The sequence below is a fragment of the Leptonychotes weddellii genome, chromosome 2 (assembly GCF_054177405.1).
Source record: "Leptonychotes weddellii isolate Sample4059 chromosome 2, ASM5417740v2, whole genome shotgun sequence".
NCBI classification, from domain to species: Eukaryota; Metazoa; Chordata; class Mammalia; order Carnivora; family Phocidae; genus Leptonychotes; species Leptonychotes weddellii.
The window spans coordinates 31,655,111-31,677,781 of NC_138370.1; the positions used below are offsets into that span (position 1 = coordinate 31,655,111).

General features: G+C 50.4%; 1 protein-coding gene across 1 annotated transcript in view; it reads right to left on the reverse strand.

Moving 5' to 3' along the window:
- The window catches only part of SFRP1 (secreted frizzled related protein 1), a 45,790-nt gene that overhangs the window by 17,360 nt on the left and 5,759 nt on the right, over positions 1–22,671 (reverse strand). The window contains exon 2 of the mRNA XM_006746585.3: positions 22,578–22,655. Within this exon, the coding sequence (XP_006746648.3) occupies positions 22,578–22,655 (78 nt within the window). The remainder of the gene's footprint in view (positions 1–22,577; positions 22,656–22,671) is intronic.

Consider the following 22,671-nt stretch of genomic DNA (forward strand, 5'->3'; position numbering starts at 1 on the left):
CTGTTTTGAGGATGTGACTGGGTGTAGAGCCGGTGAACAGGAGGCAACAGAGCCCTGCCTCCTCTCTCTCTGGGCTCCCAGAGCTGCCCAGCAGGTGCACAGGCCAGAGAACAAGGCCCACTTTGTCTAACCCAGGAGATCCCAACCCTTCCAAAGCAGTGAAGCAGACATCCCCGACTGGGGCAAAGCAGAGTCCAATAGCATGGAACCACCATTCAGCTGGTAGGAACCTTAGGACACAGCCCAGAAGTTCCAAGCTGTTCCCTCAGTCTAGTGAGGAAACCGACACCTAGTCAGCGATTTGAGGCACAAAGCTGTTTGGAGTATAATAAGCAGAACAGAAGACACCTGTCCTGGGGTGTCTTCCTTCCACTGTGGCAAGCTGCTTGTCAGGTGTGAGGTGAGGGAATGTTCTCACTCAGGACTCACTGTCCCCCTTTTCCCTCCCAAGGGCATTCTAGGTATAAAAGGACTCAGAAGAGAGAAGCACCTCTCTGACTCATCATAGACTTCTCCAAAGTACCAAGCTAAGAAAGCTCCAAAAACACAGGCCTATGTCCAAAAGATTCATTCTGGGATTTGCTCTGAGGCAGAAACAGAAGCCTCATCTCAAGACCTGATGCCACCCCTCCCCTGATATTAGGTGCTTCTTAGTCACTCACATTTCTTTCTGATCCCACATATCTACCCAACTTGCTGCGCTTAAATTTTCTGTTTCTTCCCCCAAGCCCCCCATCACTCTAGGCTTTGTGTAAACAGCAGAGAGGCTCGGAAGACCCAGCTGACCTAGCGACCTGACCAACTGTGGCCCTTTGCAGGCCCCAAGTCCCAGCCCGAGCCCGGGCACACGGTGCACACCTTCCCCACCCATCAGCTCTGTGAGCCTAAGGGGAGCATGTGGTGCAGGGGAAATGAAGGTGGGGAGCACATATGCCCCTCCCAACTATGCTCTTTTCTGTTTCTTTGGGAATGCCACTTACTAGAAAGAGACAAGACCAAAAACAAACTTCCCCGTAACTGTAAGGCTGTGGTCCCCTAGGGCCCCAGAGAAGGGACAAATAGCCCCAGCCCAATGGAGAGCCACATGAAGTCTGGTGAAAGGGCAAAGACTCGGGGTACTGCGGAGACAGAACACAGCAAGAAACAGGTGTCTGGACCACCTTCTGGGACCATGCCCCCAACTCCCACACGTACTCCTACCATTCAGGTGGTGAACGCTATCTGGGTATTTACCAAGTCCTGGGCACGTTTTCTTTCCATGTGCCCCAGTACTCTCTACATAGATGCATCCCTGCCTACTGAACACAGTCAAAGCCCCAGGGGTCAGGGGCTGGCTCAGAGCCCCGTGGGACAGGGCTGTCAGTACCCAGCTCCCCCAGCAGCGTGCCCATTACAGAGGGTCAGCAGAGCTGACCCAACATACTGACTTTGCCTAGTTCCTTTCCTGGGCTCCCGTGCACCACCCAGGCAGCCAGGGGGAGGCCTCTCCCGCAGTTAGCTCCTCCCCAACCCCTCTGGACTGTGCCCGGGGCACTCGTCACACCACCGCCCCCACCCGCCCCCCACCGCACCGGCCTCACCAGCAAGCTCTGCCTTGGTCCAAAGCTGGAGAAGTCTGGGAGGCTGGGCCGGTCTTTCCCAGATTTGCTGGAGAAACGAGGTCAAAGCAGAGAACGATGGATGTGACAGCACAGACAAGGGAAGACGGAGGACAAATGTCCCCTTGCCTACAAGCACAGCTCGAGCACTTGCACAGTCACTTTGGTACACAGAACGTCTAAGCTCCTGGCTCCCATCCAAAGATTTCAGAGAAGTCGGTAAGTGGGAATGCGTCTTGTCAGCTGTCGGATGCTATAAGACCACCAGTACCAGTTTATATCTCTTGTGGACGGATGTGCACAGAAAGGCACCACAGAAATAAGGCAGTGCCAATCTACAAAGAGTGGAGGGTTTGCTGTGAAACTATCCTTAATCTGGCAAGCACGCCGGAGCTGATTCTGATCAGCAACCTGCGGGGCTGTGGGCAGCGGTCGGAGGAACTGACCCAGTGACGCAATCTCCAGATCTAGGATCCCTGTGCAAAGCTGCTGACCGTCTGCTTGTGTTCAAGTCTACCCTGATCAGGATTCCTCCACGAAAAGGCAGCTATGGTGCCTAACGCTCAACCAATACAGTTTTTCAAGGGTCTCTATTTTTCTGAAGAGCTTAACCTGAGCTGCTGGAGCAATGCGTTAGAGAACTCCGTGCCAGGGGCACGGCTTCCCGAGCACGTTCTGGGGAGCCGGCTGCCCTCCATGTCTGGATGTGACTCTCCCAGGTTGGGCAGCACGGCAAAGGTCACCTCACCTCGGGGGCTCTGTACAGCGTACTTCGTGGCTCTCGGCTCCATTCACAAACATGCCCATAATGTTAGCAAGTAGGGCTTGCTAACATCCCCTGTCTCCAGCAGCTACACATCGGAGCCACTGGTTCTATTCCAAGCCGCTCCCTGCCTCCCAGGGGCTACCAGGAGCCAGGCCCTGCCACGTGGGATGCAGCATCCCTTGGGTTCCCATCTCAGGCCTGGAATTTCCTCTGCCGAGCCTGGCACTCCAGACCGACAACACTTTATTCAGCGGAAACCCCTCCCAAGATTCACACATCAGTACCCACTGCATGAAGCTGCCTTTGCTTCATGTAGTTGTGGTTCATAATGCCTGACGACCACCCTCGACAGTCACCTACCAAGTCTGCCTTAGGGACCCCTGGTACTGACTGTCAACACCTTATTTAGTTCATCTTCCCAGAAACCTAATGAACTAGGGACTACGATCATCCACCTTTTCTTTTTAGAGAGAGGGGGAGGGGCAAAGGGAGAGGAAGAGAGAGAGTCTTAAGCAGGCTCCATGCCCAGAGATCTCACGACCCTGAGATCGTGATCTGAGCTGGAATCAAGAGTTGGACATGTAACCCAATGAACCACCCAGGCGCCCCCTATCATTCACCTTTTAAGACAAGCAGATTTAGGCATATAATTTCCCAAAAGACACCAGCTAGTGACCTAGAGCCAGGATTCAATCTCAGGAAAGTTGGCCCTAGAACCCTACAGTGAGCTGAATAGAGTTTCCCCAAAACTCCTGTCCACCTGGAACCTCAGAATGTGGTTTTGAAAGGCAGTCTTTTGCCGATGTGATCAGTTACACCTTGCTGTAACCGGATACCTGTGTGGGCTGCCCTGGCTGACCACCTGCTCTGTTGTGTGACCTTGGTCAAGTCACTTAACCTCCCTGAGCTTCATTTCCCTCAACTTACAAGAAGGGATAATTGCATTTTCCACACATCGCAGGGTCGTTGGTAGGTTCAATATAAAAATAAGCTCATGTATAAGAAAGCAAACTGTTCCTGTTATTTTTAAATCTCTACTGTTCTGAACATTTTTATTTTATACCATGTGAATATATTGCCATTTCAAAGCTGAATTACATATTCAAAAATAAATTATATGTTTAATTTATATATTATGAGTAAGTATATATGTATAGAGCAATGATTTATTTATACTTCATTCATTCATTCACTTGTTTTATTCCCATGAACTTCTCAATTTTCAAGTACCCCTCTGCCTTCAGGAGAAGCAGAGAAGTGCAAATACAGTTTCCTACTGTGTTTAGGCCAAAATAACTCTAGCTGTAGATTTTTGATTCTTTTCCTTATGGTCTTTCAAGAAGCTCTCTGTAACTGTGTATGATCTCATGCTTCTTCATCCCACTCCCAAAGGCTGAAGATTCCGACTATTTCACAGATAGAGCCCTGCTGAATTCAAATTCTTGCTTTTTATGATGTGACCTTAGACAGCACGGGTCCCCTGCCCTGGTTCTCTCTCTCTTTCTGTCATCTAGGGTTCAATGTCTTTGTTTCTTGAGTGTCAGGACACAGCCACATCTTTGCTACAACAGAAAGTACTTCTCCTTGACCTCCTCCAGGAAACTGTCACATTTATCTCCCGCTCTGTGTCCCCTACAAAGTTTGTGGGTTCTCCACTTGAAATGGGAACGGAATGATCTCTAAGGCCTTCTCCTGGGAATATGCTGCGTCGTCCCTATCAGGCAGACCTGGTAGCTGGATAGGAAGCCCAGGGAAACCATCCTTGGAAAGACGACATGCAGGCACCAGATCGCTTTGTTCAGCCATTCTCAAGATTTGCTTAAAGACAATCCAATGGAGGGAACCAGAAGGTCAGACCAAAATCAGCAGGTGAGCTTATAAAGCCTCCCAGATCAATACTACTTCTTCGAGATGGAGAAAACAATGCATTCCTCCAATTTTCTTGTATCTATTGATTAGTTCAACTAATGCACAGAGTTGATTAGCACCTGTTCCTTTGCTCCATCCAGCCTATCACTGTACACGGGTGTCCTAGCGGGGCCAGAACACAACTGAGGGCTGTGCCCGCCACCCTCCCCCACCTCAGCCGTGCGCCAACCCCAACAACATCGCCTCTTCGCAACTGACTGGTTACATGAGTACATGGGACTTCCTGGAGAAAATAAAACGCTAAGTTTCTTAGTGAGTGAGACCCATACATAAGCAGGCCCATCTACAGGCACTGTCAGGAGCCACCATCACTGAGGGAGGATATGAAGCCACTGGAGACGTCTAGGAGGAATGAGTGTGGCTCATTAGCACTGACTCAGAAGCTGGATCTGAGGCGAGGAGGGAACTGTGGCTCCAGGTGCAGCACAGGGGCTCTTGTGTGGATCAGCCACGCGGTGGGGAAAATGTGCTATGTAAAGATATCAAAGAGCTGCTCCACCAGAGGCTGTGACACATTAGGGCACATGAGGGCACAGCAAGGGCGGAGGGCCTTTCCCCTGAGAAGCCCCGCGGGCCGAGACGAGGGGAGCCCACGTTGGCTCTCCAAGAGCCGGGAGCCTCAGCCCGACATGGAACTGCAGCTGAGCAGAAGCCGGGCTGGCCATGCCGCGGGATCTCCAGCTCAGCCAGCAGCAGCAGGGACAGCAGGCCTCAGCCAGCAGCCTAGCAGGCTAGCACGGTTTGGATGGCATTGTCATCATTTGTATCCAGAGGCTGCTGGGCCAGGGGACATTTGGTAAAGTCCCCGATGGTCCATTCAGGAGGAAAGTAGAGCATAAGTGTCCCTTTGGATAATCTCAGCCCTTCTTCCCTCAGGTCAGACACCCTGCCCCAGGCTCCAGTAACTTCGTAACAGAGTGCGTGTCTGATGTGCGCCAGGAATTTGTCGTGGCCACGCCAGTCCTCTCCAGGTCCCTCCTCTTCCAACCCAGCAGTCCGTGCTGACCGGTTCGGGGTGAAGCTTCCCTTGAGGGGAAGGTTCTGCTTCATGGCCTGGTGTGTGTTGGAAGAACACTAACTTGGGGCATAGAAGCACAATTCTTAGAGTGGAGGGGACCGAAGAGGCCACGCAGCCTAAGTTTCGCTGCAGAGGCCGGGAGGAATGAGGACCACAATGTCGGCTGTCAGCAGCTGGTCAGGCACTAGAACCGGAGCTGCTGACTCCCCGAGGCCAAGGCAGCTCCCCTCCCCTCGGCTCCCAAGAACTTGCCCTCGATCCAGTCCCTTCGCACACCCGGTCTCAGAAAGACGGCCCCCAGCCCCTCCGGTTCCAGCCCACGGGATCATGCAGCCTCCCTTCCGGCCTCCAAATGCAAGCAACCCAATTTCAACGCCAGGACCAAGTGCCAGAAACCAGAAAACTGAGCTCCATCCAGGCTGAAGAAGTGCAACCCCAGCTCACTATCAGATAAGTCCTTTCCTGCAAGAAATGTGGCTGTGGTGAAGGAGGGAAGCCGGGACCAGAGGCCCCTCTGCCAGTGCCCCACGCCCGTCAGGGAGAATCGAGGAAACACTGCCCGGTCCTCGTTCTGGCCCAGGGCTGCCGATCAGATAAAACAGCGGGCTGCAGGCCAGCACGCCATCCCCTCAATTCGGGAAACTTACTGAGCCATCCCGGGGCCTGTCCAGGTGAGCCCCTGACCTGCCTGCCCCTAAGGAGCACTCCTAGGTAAGGCAGGGACTAGGAGAGATGTGCGTGCTCCCATTAGCGCACTCGTTAGAGAGCACACCACCAGATCACACCCACGGCCACGTCCGAGGTAGCTGTCCACCGGTGTCTCATGCCAGAGTTTCTCGGGGCATGGGCCCCACAGGACCATCCATATGCTGAGGGCCCCAGAGTAGGAAGAGGCAGCTTCTCAATGGCATCCTGGGTTGCTCATTCTAAGAAACGTGGAGGGCAAGGAAGGAGCACGGAGGGTTTTCAGCTGGCCCGAACTAGATTCTGCTCACCAACCGATTCCCGGAGAGCATCAGGAGAGGGGGATGGGGTGGGGATGATGAGCAAAAGAAAAGTTCCGAGTTCTTTGCTAGGCTTGCCTGCTCTCTACTTTGAGCAATCATTCAAAACAAGGAAATCTGCCAGAAGACACATTAAGTCTGTAAGAAAAGAAGGCTCCAGGCAAAGAGCTGTCAGTCACAGAGAAAAATCAACACAGTCTATTGATTCTCCTTTCCCAGTGAAGGGGCAGCTTCATGTTCAACCTTCTCACCGCCCTCCCCCATCCCATACAGTTACATGACTGTGAAGGCAGAAAAGGATTTTGTAAAAAGTCACCAGGAAAACTGATACCAGGGAGTGGGGGTGGACCAGATGGCTCTGCTTGTATGAAGGAAAGGGCAGGAGAGGGAGGCCCAAGCTGGGGCCTGCACTTCATTCCAGCTCCATTGGGCCTCCCTTCTGACAACTAGAGGCACGTTCCCTCAGAGTCATAGCCATCCAAATGCTTCAAGCCGTCTGGGCCTCCCTGCAGACACACAAGTCAGAATGACCTCGAGGCTGAGTTTGCACACCTAGAAGTTGCCCCTTTCCTTGCTGAAAAGGGGGTCTACCCATGACTGAATAGAAACATATCTCCAGGGGCGCCTGGGTGGCTCAGTCGTTAAGCATCTGCCTTTGGCTCAGGTCGTGATCCCAGGGTCCTGGGATCAAGCCCCACATCAGGCTCCCTGCTCAGCGGGAAGCCTGCTTCTCCCTCTCCCACACCCCCTGCTTGTGTTCCCTCTCTCGCTGTGTCTCTCTCTGTCAAATGAATAAATAAAATCTTTTTTAAAAAAAAGAAAGAAAGAAACATATCTCCAGAGTTCCACGTTGCTGGGTGATCTCATGAGCTGAGGCCGCAGTTTATTCCTCCCCCTTCCTTGGGAAAATCATCTGACGGCCTCACGAGAAAAGAAGTTCACGCACCATGGCAAGAGGCCATTTAGCCTTTGAATAGCTCCTGTGGTTGAGACCCCGCTACCTTGTTGATCAAAGTTTTACTGCCTCAACAAGCCGGCTTCTACCAGAGCTACGCAGAACATATCTTCCCTTTGCTGGACCAGACAACCTCAGCGCTCTCATCTCCTGTCCTCCTGACACTTGTAGTCCTAAGAAGCAGACATCTTTAAACACACAGACTCATCCAGTTGGAGGAGGATATGGGAAGAGAACTGCCAGGCCCCTTGGAGAGTGGGAAACATCCAACCTGAGCCCACAACACCTAGGTGCAATGGCCCACAGCTCACTTTCCCCCACTTCACAGCTCCTACCTGCACAAAATATCTGCCACCAGCCACCCCGGGCCAAAGGGGTGCTGAATACTCAGTCTCTGTGCTGGCTTCGGTGCAGAGGAACAGCACAGAGAGTGCCAATAAAAGTCACTCTCGACTGAGGGATAGAGGTTCCCAGATGTGCCACATCTGCCGGGGCGACAGTCCCCTCTTTGGGGGCAAGGCTGTCATGAAGTCTCAGGCCTAAGTTTTCCAAGGGTCCTCTCCCACCCAGTGCCTTGGACTTCGGTCTTCAGTTAATATTTGCCCCCCTCGTGAGCCCAGAAATTATCAGGGGTTACATCAGCCTATATTTTAATAACCTCCAAAACTCTTTCTAAGCTTCTCTGAGAAAAATATCACCATTACTATCCCGGTTCAGATTTGATATATCTGTAAACTGCATTCACCCTTCACTTTTTTCTTTTTTAAGGATGTGTGGCTTTGTGTTATGGGTGCTTTAGGGAAAATACGGCCACGCTGTGCATGCTGACAGCCCCTACTTGAACAGAAAGCCTTTCCTGAGGTTGCCAAGCTGAACTGCAAGATGGCACCTGTGACCAGGGGTGAGTAACTGGGTAGATGTGAATTTGCACCTGTCATTTCCAGGACCTTTCAATACGATCTCATGAGGTCTACACACCAGTTCTGACAAGGATGCACAATTATCCTTGTGCGGGAGGTGAGAAAATAACAGGACTGGGCCGAAGTCTCATGGCTGGTCAACTGTGGAGCTGGCATTACAATGTGAGGCTGAGGTCTAGAAAGCACATGTTCCCTGCTTCCAAGCTGCTTTTCCATCATGCTCTCCTTCCCCATGCGGGCAAAGGGGTTCCTGTGCCCTCCATTCCTGGGTTTCCGAGTAAGCACAGGGAAGAATGAGAGCCCTGGGAACGTGGTCAGGAGAGGGATCCCAACATGGGACCAGTCCAAGGAGAGGGGCTGAGGTCAGGACGCCCAGCAGCCACCCAGGCCCTGTCAGGGAATGCTGACCCACGGGGCAACAACGCGTTGCCCTGTGCAGTAGGCCTGCAACCCCAACTGAACTCTTCAGTTCGGGCATCCAAAGCACTTTTCATCTGCTGCACACTCTTAGGCACAGTCTTCTCTTCCACATGTGCCAAAGATGAAGGCCCAGTGTTCCCCGTGAACGTGCCTGGGGGGCAGGGAGGCACTGATAAAGATACTTGATCAGGAAACCCAAGTCACGGAGTTTTTGAGGAAGAAAATAGTACGATTCCAGAGCTGGAAGAAGCGTTAGAGATCACCTCAGGTAATCCCTTCAATTTGCTTAAGGAATAGGCTCAGAGACTTTAACAAACTGGCCTGAGTCACAAAGCTACGAGTGTCAGTGTTGGAATTAGAACCCAGGACTCCAGAAATTGTGTTATTTTCTATCACATCGCATATTATCTCCTTGCACAGAGTTCTTATTTTTGTTTTTTGACAGGTGGGTAAAATGAGTCTCAGAGAGGTTAAGTGGCTTACTTGGGTTGACACAGTAGGTGGTAGAACCAGGCCTTGGACTCAGGTCTGTACGACTCCTAAGGGTATGTGTGCTCTATCCAATATACTTTTAAGATCCTTGAGATGACCCCATGTCCTTTATGATAATCCCTGCTGACCGCTCGAATCTGCTAAGGAAGTAACTCCTGCCCAGAGAACCAGCAGTTCTAAATGGACTTGTGGAAAAAAAAAAAATTAAAAACCTAAACAAAAGAGGCCTAGTTGGCGTTTGAGGTAATAAACAAAACACCAAGACTATAGGAGTGTTCCCCAAACTTACAAAGATGGCGCCAGGTTCGCACAGAGACAGGCTGTGGAGAAAGCCCTTATAGATGTCCCTAAAGCCTTCCCAAGGTGGGGAAATCAGTGGCATGTTCTCAAAGGCCTCTCTCTGAAGTGCTGGCGGGAGGGGAAGCCTCTGACCTCACCAGTGGAGACTAAGCTCCTGGAGAGGCCAGAGTGGCTGTGAGAGGCAGGCTGCTCTTAGCTATGCAAGCAGCTGACTGGCATGGCCATGCTCACCCCGCAGATAAGCTGTGCATACGACAACACGTGCACAGCCCCTGGTGCCCCACGGCTCCACACGTGCATCTACGCCCACACCTCAGACCTAGCCATGCACACACAGGCGTGAACACACACGCGCACCGCTCACGCACCCCATCTGTGGCCGCTCCCCCTGTCCCTAGTTGTGGCTACAGCTCCTCTCACCTCCCTCCGCTAGAAAGCCAGCCCCTCGGGCTCTGGCTAATACCGTTCCCAGTCCAGCGATTATGGGGCTGGCTCCAGAAGCACTTGCGTTTGCTGCCTGCCTGGGCCACTAACAAGATCTGGAGAGAAAAGTCAGGGCAGTTTATGACAGCTCCTAATGATGACTGCTCATGGTAAGGACCAGCTCTGCCGCGACCCGGGTCTGAGCTGATTACAGGCTCCGGCTCCCACTCCGCACGCCCAGAACAAAGGTTTCCCGGGGGGCCCTGACCGCAGCAGATGCCCGGGCCGCGTGCTGACCTCATCAGGCCAGCCTTCGGGGGCTCCTTCAAGTGGGTGGCCCAGAGCTGGCCCAGGCCTGGCCGGCACTGCCCTGGGCCCTCTCTTAAGGATGTGATTTGAGGGCCTCCTCTCTTGCCCCTCCTCACCCTTACCCGCAGACTCGACTATCCAAAATATCTTGCCTGAAGTTCTGCTGTTAGCATTTCACTGCTTTGGATTAATGAGTACCTTTTCTTTCCAGTCTCCCTCCCTTCCCAAGGTCTTCTTTTAAGATGCGAGTAAAAGTAACATTCCAAAATAGGTTTCTGATACCTCTCCAGTGCCAACAAGACAAATGTTCTATTCCTTAGCATGGCATTCAAGGCCCTTCATGACCTGACTTTTGCCTATTTTGTCGATCTCATTTCTAAATGTTTGCCTCCACACACATAAGCTGACTGCGAATAGACTCACTGCTCCTCAATATGCAGATAATGTCATACCTCCACGTCCAGACCTCTACTGGGACCTCCACACAGACCATTCCTCCTATGCCCATCTTTTCAGCCTGACAAACTCCTACCAATGCCTGGGAGAACACCACAAGGTATCTCCTCTCTGGAGCTTTCTCTGACCCCTCCCTGTGCTCCCACAGCCCCCACTTCCTAGCTATTCCAGGAACTTCAGCATAGGATGACTCGGTACTACGTGTATCTGTTTCCCCCTCTGTATCTCCTCAGAAGGTAAGCCCTCTGAGGGCAGCAACCACATCCCAATCATCCCGCCCAGCCACTCTTATATGCGCTAATCAGGGCTGAGGCTGACAGAGGATGCATCCTCAATCCAGGCATTTATTAAACCTCTACCACTCACATGCCATTAGCCCATGGAGGGGCTTCCACCTCAAAGGCAGGAAATGCCATGTGGAGCAGGCACACAAGGGCCGGGTGCCAGGCCTGGGAGGCAGAAGAGAAGCACCTTCGGGAAGCCCATGGCAAACTGGAAGTTTTGGCCTCCAGAGGGCCCCAGGAATGAGGCGGGGGAAGGTGCCCCAGTCCCCCATGAGCTCAGCCACAGATAGACCCCCACCTCCACCTCCAAAACTCACCAGCTCCTACTCCGACGGAGGCATGACCAAGTGGGCTACTCTCACCTCATCTGGAGGCTCTGTACAAGGTTTCTCACTTAGGATCCAGCATAAAAGGCACTACAGGATAGAATTGGGCCCACTAAAATCTCCCCTTGCCTGTACTTATCTGCACGGGTATGAGCGAGCTTCCAGCCAGCTAAGGTTTTACTTCCTTGCCAAGGGCTCACTTCAGAGCTCGGAAGACCTGCGGGGAGGAAGAGACCGTCTCTTTGGCTTTGACTATGGGAGTCCCCTCTTCCCAGGCCTGGGAAGAAATGATCCAAACGCTTCTGTGTGCACAACTAGAATCTCCTTGGGTGTGGATCCCAAAGTGAGCATATGTAGTACAAAGTATTAGCAAGGCCATGTAGTCAGTACATGTTCAACCACTGTCTGTTGAATTCAATCTGTGCAAGAGCACATACCTGCTGCAGATAGATTTGCAAAAGAAAACACACACGTATACGCATCATACACCTGTTTCTAAATGAATATGGTTAAGAGTAAAGAAGCTGTAACCTAAGAGGCTGGACACCACTGAGCAGCATGTGGCACTTTGCAGACATCTGAGCCCCTTTGCGCCTCTGCATCTCAGAATAAAGGTGGTAACGCTTTCCAGGTAGCCTTGCTCCCTCTGGGTGCAAGCAGTCACAGATTATGTGGGGGTTAGAGGCTGCCCTCATCTGCTGCCTCGCCCTTCTACTTCTCAACTCCTTGCCCAGAGTAGACGGCAATACTTAATGACTGACCTCCTTTCCTCCTGCAGCCGTGAGCGGCCTGGGAGGTGTCTGGGGCCCATGGCCACACTGGATGGGTAACCACTGTAACACACCTCCTCATCCCGACTCCTCCAGGAGCTGGGCACCCCACCCTCCCAGCGGGCTACACAGACAGCACAAAAGCCAACTCCTTCCAACACATCTCGGTTCAGGCTTTGTGTCGCCAAGTCTTCAGCCAGAGCAAAGCCCTAACACAGGATGCTGACTCAGTTGTGAGAGCTGACAAATGATATTCTCTACCCGTATTTGTTTACCTGAATTGGGTTTTGTCATTTAAGAATTACTACTATTTGTTTGGGGTCTCAACTCCTTTCCCAGTCCTTGTCTCTTGACACCAGGAATTTCCTTTCTCCATTAATCTTAATTAATGGATTAATTAATCTCCATTAATCTCCAGTCTTTAGTCTTTACTTTCTCCATTAATCTTAAGTTTGAAGTTAGAATACTCATTCCTCTGGTCAACTTCCCTGAATTTCTCCAGCCCCCACGGAAGACCCTCCTTCCTCAGGCCTGAGAGCTTCTGAAGTTACCAGAGAACAGAGACAAACAAGCATGGCCAAGGCCTGCCTCATCCACCAGATTCTTAAATTTGTTGAGGATGAGAAGCAGGTTCTTGGCTCAAAGCTGAGACCAAAGGAAGCCTGGAAGGAGCACAGGCAAGTCTCTGGGTCCAGGAGGTCTGCGTGGCAGGCTGGTGCCACCGCCCCCCAGGGACTCCTGCAGGAGGCCGCTCACCCTCCAGGTGCAGCTGTCTGTTCGGGTTCAAGTGCCAATTCCAGGCCCCCGTTTCTAACTCTGCTGCCACAGACACAGAGATAGGGCTTTCCTTCAGCTCTAAAGCAATTTCCAGAAGCTGAATGGATCTGTTGTGGAAGACACACCTGCATGAACGAATTTTCAAAGGGCTCACAAAGAGAACAGAAGACATCTGAGGTTCTTATAGAAGGATATGTCCTGGAGAGCACGCTGATCAAGGACGAGAGCGAACCAGAGAAAGCCGTTCTCATAACCCTGCCCGAGTGAGTGAGAACACAGCGGAGGAGAAGCTGGTTCCTCATTTTTCCCCACTGCCAGAGCACTATTTTGGCATCTCTTTACAACTCACAGACATCCTTTCAGAATTTGTAAATGATTTCCCTTAAGTCCTGCCCTAAAGAAATACTTTATTCCCCTAAATATCTGCAAGCCGGTAAGCACATGCTACCTTCACACCCATCCCTCAAAAGCCCTCGGAACAGCCTGGCCCCACACACCCGCAGCCCCTCCCACCCCGAAAGACCAGCACCAGTTACTCTCAAGACTTAAACACGAGCACGGAGGCTGTCTCTGCACTTGAGTCCAGACCTCCACCCCAAACGCCCTCACCAAGGACACAAACATCACCTCTTCTCCTGGGTCCTGGCTTCCTCTCGCTGACCCACTAAAGAAGTCAGGATGAGAGGGACCCAGGGTGAGGCCTAAGTTACAGGAGGCCCCTAGGAACACCTTTAAGCTCGGTCCTGCAGTAGGGACCCCACCCAAGGCCAGGGTGATCTAGAAGCTCCAGACTCCTGGACCAGAGCTGTCCAAGAACAAGCTGTTTATAATTCAGCCGTCCCTCCCCGAAAAGCCACTATACACGATGACCACAATATCTTCCTTTGAAAGACCTAGAAGGTTTTCTTTCATCTCTTTTCTTTTCTACCACCATTCGTGTGTTCATTCAGTCCCTCTCTCAAACATGTCATGGGCACTGACAGAGCCAGACCTGCCCTCTCTCTTCCAGAAGGATCGCTCACCAGCGAGCAAAGCCAATGGCCCCAGGGACATGTCAGCCGCACTCCTCGAGCTACCATTCAAGCTCAGCAGAATTCACCGCCCCCGCGTCCCGGTCCCAGCCCCCTACCAGTCTGGTCCGACGAATGTCTATTTTCCAAGAAACCTAAACTGGCTGCTTCAGGCTCACGTCCCTCCTCACACATCACAGGCTGTTTGTGGGATGCTGACATCCTGAGGCTCGCCCCTCTGAACCAGGAAGGCCCCGGTGCCAGCACCAAGTGGCGCTCGAGCCCAGGGAGGCCCACCCGGCACAGGACGCTCCTGCACCCACGGGCCCCGCCGGGTCTTGCTCCAGGCAAGGCTGCCGTGCCAGACTCTCAGGGGCCACATTGGGAGTGACAGTGCTAGTGACAGTCCCGAGACCTCTTACACAGCAAAGCTATCGCTCAAATATTTAGTGTATGTGTCTGGCTTTCACACGGAATTTGCAACCTGCCAGTTACCAGTGTTTACCTTGGTAGAAATTCACGGGAAATTTTAGTCTGAACAGGCCCAGAGTTTATTTTACTGCCAGATAAACAACTTTCTTTGATAAATCATCCGTGTGACAGTGTTCCTGAAAGACTAAACAAAGATTTCAAACTTAATCTGTAGGCCTTTGAGAAGTCTTCCAAAGCTAATGCATGTTTAATTGGCTGCTCTAAGCAGGGTAGGGCAGGGCAAGGGCCTGACATTTCTTTGGCCATTTGTTCTCCTTTAAACACACACACACACACACACACACACACACACACACACACAAATTGGAGCTTCTGGCTCATTTCTGCAAAACTGGATGGAATTTACCAATATTTAAATGCTTGCTCGCTTCTCTGAAATTAGCCTGTTTTTGGTTAAAGGGAGTGCATCTCACAAATACCACAAGGCCATTGTTGGAAAAGAAGCAAATGCCCTGGAGATCCAGCTTGAGAAAAAGAGGGCGGAGGGCAGTATAACACACAGGGCTTTAAAACCTCTCCTAAACAGAACCCAATAAATTAGGAGTAGAAAAACGCATATCAGGAATTAAATTTCTGAAAATCACATACAAACAAACAAACAACCAAAAAAAAAAAAAAAACAAACCACCTTCAGGAGGCACATCCTAAAACTGCATACAGTCAGTCCAAGCTCCATGGGCACAGCGCTTAGGGTGTCACCAAATTAAAACCCAGATCTAACTTCTAGAAAGAATACACAGGGTTGTTTTCTGTTTGGTTTGGGTTGGGTTGGGTTTGTTTGGGTTTTGTTAACTGTAGCACCTTGAAGCTGCATAGAGCTTTTCAAGTTTTTCCAAATGGGCTTTTAAAAAGCCTTCTTCAGTCTAATCCTCTCTAACCAGAGAATTAACCAAAACATTCCATTCCACTTCCTAAAAATTTTTTGCCAAACAAGCTGATTTCGCTCGTGCCAGAATGCTCCTACCTAGGCTAATTTCCATCCTGAAACTATTCTTTCCAATGAGAAGAGATAATCATGATTATGAACTGAGCTGCAGCCATATTCCCGGAACCCCACACACCTGACTGAGTCAATTCTCCCCATAACACAGTAACACAGGAATCACACTCATATTTTGCAAGTGAGGAGACAAGCTCAGGGAGGTTCAGAGGCTCTCTTGTGGTCGCTCAGTTCATAGGGTTGGGATTTAATCCAAGTCTCCCTGGCCCAAAGCCTATGTTCTTTCTACTCTAGTGCACTGTTTGCCTCCCCACAAAGAAAGAAACCGATGGTTGCTGAGCTCTTTCCCTGTGGCAGGCACACCTACTAGTCCATTTCCATCCCACAGACTCTGAAAGCAGTGAAGGAGCACCCTATATCCTCTTCCCAGGGAGCTTCCCCACCATTCCTGGCAGGAGGGGACCTTGATGGCATGGGAGTATGTGAAGGAGGACAGGTATGAAATCTGGACCAGCTGCCCAGGTAAGTGCTGGTGGGAACAGAAACCTTAACGGATGCCAGGCAGAGCGGACTTGGGCAATCACATGACTAACTCCTTTATCTGAGTCTTATTTTTCTCAGTCCGTGACATGAGCCCTGGACTGGATGATCTCTGAGGTTCCATCCAGCTCAGTGTGTCTTTAGAATGACAAAGGGATACAAATGAGCAACATGGCACCCAAAGACATGGGCCGCCTGTGCAAACTGTGAACAGCCCCCGTTTCCCAAATTATCCATTCCCCCCACCTTTCTCCACCCACACCCAGAAAAGCTTCAGACAACAGAGGTGAAGCTGAGGGTCAGTCCTTCTCGCTCCCCTTCTCCAGCATAGTCTATCCATACATCACATGATAAGGGGGATGTTTTGCTAAGTGAAATAAGCCAGATACAAAAGGACAAATATTGCAGGACGCCACTTACATGAAGTACCAGAATCGTCAAATTCATAGAGACAGAAATGAGATGGTGGTTTCTGGGGGCTGGGAGGAGGGGGAATGGGGAGTTAGTGTTTGATGGGGACACAGCTTCAGTTTGGGAGGATGAAATCTCTCCAAAAATGGATGGTGGGGAAGACTGTGTGACAACGCACGTGTATTTGATACCACTGAACTGTACATCTAACAGAGATGGTAAATATCATGTTATGTATATTTTACCACAATAACTTTACAAAAAAAGAAAAAAAAAGATAAGGAGGCTTAAGAAATGGGGCAGGGCCACTCTTAATCAGAGAATCACCAGTGGAGAGGACCTCACAGGACACCCAACCACACCATTTGGCCACTGACTGTCCCAAGGAGTAACCGAGTCAGACCTGGACTTGGCCGCAAGGAGGGGAAGTCGTGTGTCAGCCAATCCTGAGCCAATTGCACCCGCAGCGAAATCACTCTTAGGACAAAGAAAAGCAGCCACTCCGGCGTGACGCAAGGAAGGGACAGGGCTGAAAACAGAATTAGGTTTGGGAAAGATTTCAATAAATAGACCGAGAACAGAGAACAGAGGGCTCCCGAGATGCACCTCTCGTTTCTCTGGGGAGAGCCACAGGGGAGGCCTGGGACAGGTGGCCGTCCCTGAAAGGGCTACTTCCGTCCCTGGAAGGATCACCGCAGTGAATGTTTAGTGAGTCCGGCCTGGGTTCCTGACACACCATCTCTTCTACTCCTCACCAAAACCTATACCTGGGTCTATGAAATAGAGGGAAACTGAGGCCTGGAGCGGGGAAGGGATTTGCCCAGTGTTGCAGGGCACGCACATAGGAGAAAAGGAAGGACTGAACTCAGTTCCAGGGAACGCCGTGCCCCATCCACAGATTCTCGCTTCTCTGTCCTTTCTCATACTTCAGTATACTTTCACAGGTTCCACTCTGCTAAAGCAGAGTGATTCTCACTGAAATTTGCTTTATCCAAGTATCTTCCTGCCCGCTAGAGCTAAGAGAGAATTAGGCATGGAGACAGGGAGCACCACACTCACCAGAAGGGGAAATGTGGCTCTTCCCCACCTTTGCCCTGACGTTTCTTAGCATGGCTTCAGAGTGCAAAGTGGTCCCCATGTGGCCTCAGCCCAAACTGCCCAGGGCCTGATTACTCTGGCTAGGACCCCAGGTTTGGGGCCTGCTCAGTCTCCAATCTGAGACCACAGGTGAGCAGGGAACAGACATCACTACCGGCCCAGCCAACCAAAGGCTTCAAGGCTTCTGGGTCAGCCACGGCCCATGCACCGGACAGCAGGCCCCCGTGCACAGATGGGAAGGCTACTCCGAACAGGACCCAGGCCGTGAGCTGTGGGCTATGCTTCCCGTGGATGAAAGCGCCGACCCCACGTTTTCCCTCACATGAAATGCCTTAACGATCCCTTCCAAGTATTTACAGATCTGTGGATGGGAGATGTATTTCAGGGGTCTTCAGCCTGCCAACTCCACTCCGGGAGCTGTGTGCCTTCTCCCCTGTCTATTTAATTTTACTTTCACTGAACTAGATTTCTGGATGTGAGTGCTTTTGTTCTGTTTTTAACATACATGCATATACACTCAGTCACGCAAAACAGAGTGTGAAGTTCTCCTTGAAATTAATAAACATGTTGTACATAGTCACTTGGAAAGGAGCTTTCTCCTTTTATCTAAAAAAAAAAAGGAAGTCCAAGTCCAATTTCCATCTTCCCTACCATCCCATCTGACAAACTTTTATTTCATGCCTACCATGGGGAGGAGACTGCTCCTGGGACTGTTTGAGTACAAACAGGCCTTGTTTTGTTCATTCTAAGACACGGATTATCTTCACATTTTAACATGAAGCATGCTTCCTTTGTCACTGGTACAAAACAAACAGCGCATCTCATGATTAGTGGGCATCTCACATTAGGTAAAACAGGGTGCAGGACAGAGACCCTGCTCTCCAGCAGCTTACAGATGCCACAATTACTGTGTTACTGTTACTTTCCAAGCTACACCTTGGGTTTCCTCCCGCAGGTGAGGAAAACTGGCCTCCAGCACAGTAGCTTGGAAAGGCTGAATCTACATTTTGCAAGAGATCAAAGTGCCCTTCAGAGTAAAACACTGTGCCTCCAAAGAGCAGCACAGCCAAGACACCTTGAAAGATGAGTAAGGCAGAGCAAGAACAGATTAGTGAAGTTTCAGGAACCTCTGAAAAGACTTCTTATAGGAAATACTCCCAAATGCTAACAATGAGAGCTGGTTTCTTTCCTTTCCTATTTGACTCCTTTTGGTATTACAAAGTATGGTTTTACTCTTTATGAGGAAACATATAAACGGAAAAAAAAAAAATCCTTCCAGAAGGCAAGGAAAATTTCTGGGGGCAAAGAAATCTTTTTTTCCACAGCAAGAAAATACTGGGGTAAAGAAGTTGCCACCTGAACTCTCAGGCTCAAAAAACTGGAGAAGCCAGTATGAGAGGAAGCTCTGAACTCTTAGCAGAAGTAGATCATCATGCACATTTCTAGCAGAAAAGCTTAAGAGTATTTACAGATACTGGAGAAGCCAGGGAGACTGGCCGGAGGCGGGGTCCTAACCTCCCAGCAATTATAAATCAGATCTAGACACCCATAGGATAAGCTAATGTGAGGGAAAGATGCCTTTGGGCACGGAGTTGTTACCAGCAGGATTACGAGTGGGGCAGCTTGCAAATACGATATTGGTCTGTTGAAGAGAAAGGAGCGGCACCCTGTTGTCACATAGCAGGAAAAGCCGAGAACAAAAAGCAGAGCAGTGCATCCCAATTTCAGCACAGCAGACAGGCTGGCCACCATGTTGAATTCAGAGACTTTGCACCATCTAACTTTCGGCTTTCCCACATCTGGTACTTGATCCAGGCTAATCCAGCTGCATTCCTGAGTATCAGCACACAGGTGTTTCTACTGATGCTTTTCTCTGTTGGAGAAAAAAAATGTGCTCGGAACTGAGGGGCGGGGTACGGTGCAGAGGTAGAGAGACTAGTGGCCGAGCAGACCTGCCAGAGATTTTAAAACGCACCGCCTGCGAAAGAGGTGACGGGCTGTGCACGCCCAGCTCCACGGAGGCTGCAGGAGTCTGAGGATGCATTGGCAGGAGGGCGAGTGTGTGCACTGACCCGGAAGGAATGCACCCCCTTATCCCTCGAGCTCACAGAAAGCCTTCCAACAACCTGATGTCTTCCCACCGGGGATGTCAGGGCCACTTAATGCGAAGTTTGATCCCTGGAGTAGGGAGTAAAACATTCTTTTTCTTCTCTGTTGTGTGTCAGCTTGCATTGCTGAATTTCTTTGTTTCCTAACTGAATCCCATCAGCGTGGCTGACTGCCTCACTTACTTGAAATGAACTGAGCTAAGAAACAAGTTTCTCAACTAGGCTGCATTCTCCAGGATGCTGAGAAGGGCAGAGTTAAGCTCAGCCCCTGCAGAGTTGGGGGGAAAAAAATCCGATTTATGGCCTTATAAGAACATTACAAACAAAAAACTAAAAAGTCTCTCCTGCACCCAGTTCAAAGAAGCCTGGCATACACCATACCCATGCTGAGGGGATAAATGCCTCTGTGGCAAAGCCCAGTGGCTCTTCATCTTCTCTTAAATGAGGAAGGCAGCAGGCCAGAGAGTAAAAGAACTCCAGGTGGCAAAGTCAGATTCCTTATTTATGAAGTAAGTGGACTTGATATGATGACCTGTAGGGTCCAGGAGGACCTCAGAAATTCTCTGAAGCCAAGAAAATCAGCTCAGGGCGAATGGAACACAGTCCCAAACAACTCATCAGTCAGATCTGCCAAGACCTGACTGGCTATTAAAACGAGATCTACCCCTCCCTCCCATAAGCAGTAAGCAGGTGGCTTGCTGACTTAGTAGGCAGCTACTACAGTGGGGCAAGGATATCTGTCCCAGGGGAGTTACCTGAGCACCCTCTAGATCCTTACCCTACACCATAAGGTCAACCTTCCACGTTCAAATTCCTTCCCAAAGCCTGCCTCTTCGGCCCACTTCCAGGGAATGTCTCTAGTTGAACTAGTTGCCACAAAACCCCCAATTACCAGAACTTTGATGAGTAAGTGGGAGTGGAGGGAGGAGACCTGATGACAAGTTCAGGGTGGTAAGCTCCAAAGACTCTGAGCATAAAGACACGGATTCTCTTCTCACAAGTTAACATTAACAAATCCTTAACATTAACTTGGCCTTGAGTTCCCACAGCCCCCTCCTCAGCTGGTGAGTTATCTCATGACTCCATGACTCTCTAGGAAATCACTGATTAGTGTTTGGTCAGTGTTTAAGAAAAAAATTTTAATTAAATTGTAATTTACTCTAGGTAAGTATTTTTGAGTATGGTGTCTAGCACAGTGCTTTGCCCTCCAGAAATTTTGAATGAATGGATACGTGAATCAATGAATGACCAGATACACTGAATTTGAGCTCCCTAATAGGAAGGCATGGTCAGTCAATCACTTCCTTCATACACTGAATTCCAGAGTTTTCCATCACTCTTCCCTCAGGAGTTGAGCCTGATAGAAGTCACAGGAGCATAAAACATCAGCTAATATATTACCTTTCAGAGTTTACTTTAATATGGTTCCTGGATTTGCGCAAATATCAAGGGGCCAACTTCTAAAAGTGAGTGTGCTCATTTACAATATCTGAAGAGGATCAGTGAAATCCAAACGGGACCCCTCGGTTATCCCTTGAAACGATTCTTTGGGATCACAGCCTATCTCAACAGATTCTTCCTGCCCCAGTGACACCGCAAAAGGCTTCTTGTCAGGATTTCCAAGAGATTTTTTTTTCTCTATCCCAAATGCATCTTTGGGAAGGAATCTCAACCCCATTTGTGGAAGAAAAGCTTGTTGCTAACACAGCGTGGGACTGTGCACCCACAGACTCTACAGCAGGAGACCTGCCATGCTCAGCTGGGCTCTTGGCACCCCCAATGAAGCAAGGGGGTGAGCATCAAGAAGTAAAAGTTACTACCAGATGATGGAAGGGTCGGCATAGTCTGCACACATCACCTCAGATGCCCTCTACCATTTTCTTCGGGTTCATTTAAAACGGCAACCAGAAAAAAGGATGTGCCTCAAAGACAGGCAGGAAAATGCATTCTAGACCAAACTTCCTAGAGGTCCCGCAGGCCCCCACCAAGAACAAAGGAGGCAGAGATGCCTAGTGCACAAACAAAACATGCAAGGCATATCCACCCTCAAGAAGCTCTTTGCAGCAAAGAGTCTGAGTTCTCCCACTTGCGTCCTCAGTCACAATGACAGTCCCGAGAATATGTGTGTCATGTGTATGATTTCCTTCCATTTGCATGTACAGGTCATATTCGTGTGACTCGGACACAGCCCTTGGCCAGTGGACCAGTGGAAGGCCCTTCCATATGCTTTAATATGCTTGGTTAATGAAAACATGCAGTTGGTCGCCCTGAATGGCCAAAGACTCATACCTACCGCTCTGCTTTTCCTGGTAAGAATTCTGCACGAACTGCAGCCTCAGGGACACGAAGCAGGAATTGTGAGAAATGCACCGCTCAGTGTCAGGCTGAACCTTCCTTCAGCAAAGCAGGCCTGGCCTAAGCAGAGCCACTTCTCAGCATCCATATGAAATTGAAGGAGTCAGCCTTCCAAACGAATGCGGTTGACATTTACCTTTCCCAGAAGAGACAGACTCAGGGTGTCTGGAGCTGTTCAGGTCTTCTATGAGGCTGACTACAGGGGGCATCCCTAAAAGCCCCACTGAGATCTGCTCCCCAGGCCCTACCCAGCCCTTCTCTTGGGGCTGTAAGGGCTGATTTGGAATTCTTTTTTAACCCAGAGTGGTTTGGGAAGAAGGGAGAGAATTCTCGGTACTGGAGGGAGGTCAATTTCCTGTGCCAGGAAGGACCTGATGAGGGGACCATCTGAATGCCCCCAGCGGCTGGACTCCCCCTCCCCGGCATTTCAGAGCCTGGGTAGAGTGGTGCTGACACCTAGGGGTGGATGGAGAAAGAGCCAGTGTGGAGGGAAGGAAGGCCAGCCAAGCAGCCGGCAGGACCTCCTGGGTGCACCTCTTGGGAGCATCCAAGGAGTGGTATTGCTCCCTAACTCCTCCCCATCTGTCCTCAAATCTGCCACCTCCACATCTAGTGAAGGTCCCCAAAAACCTGTCCCGGGATCCTTCGCACAGAAGGGCAGAAGCCAAGTATGACTTTAATAAAAATGAGCCAGTTCTCCACCCTATCTAGATTTCCATGGGCCTGAGAAAAGCAACCATTGGGGGAGAATGAAGGGAGAGAATACGAAGCTCCAGAAAGAGGCATCCACAGGCTCTCTGTTCCCCAGGGATGCAGACCAGGAAGAAGCAGGGACTATGCCAAACCTCCCAGAGGTGGCCAGGGGTGCTTTCTTACCAAACTCGCTCGCACAGAGATGTTCGATTATGGCTTCAGATTTCAACTCATTGTCACACGGAGGACACACAGTTGTGCCTAGGAAGGGAAAGGA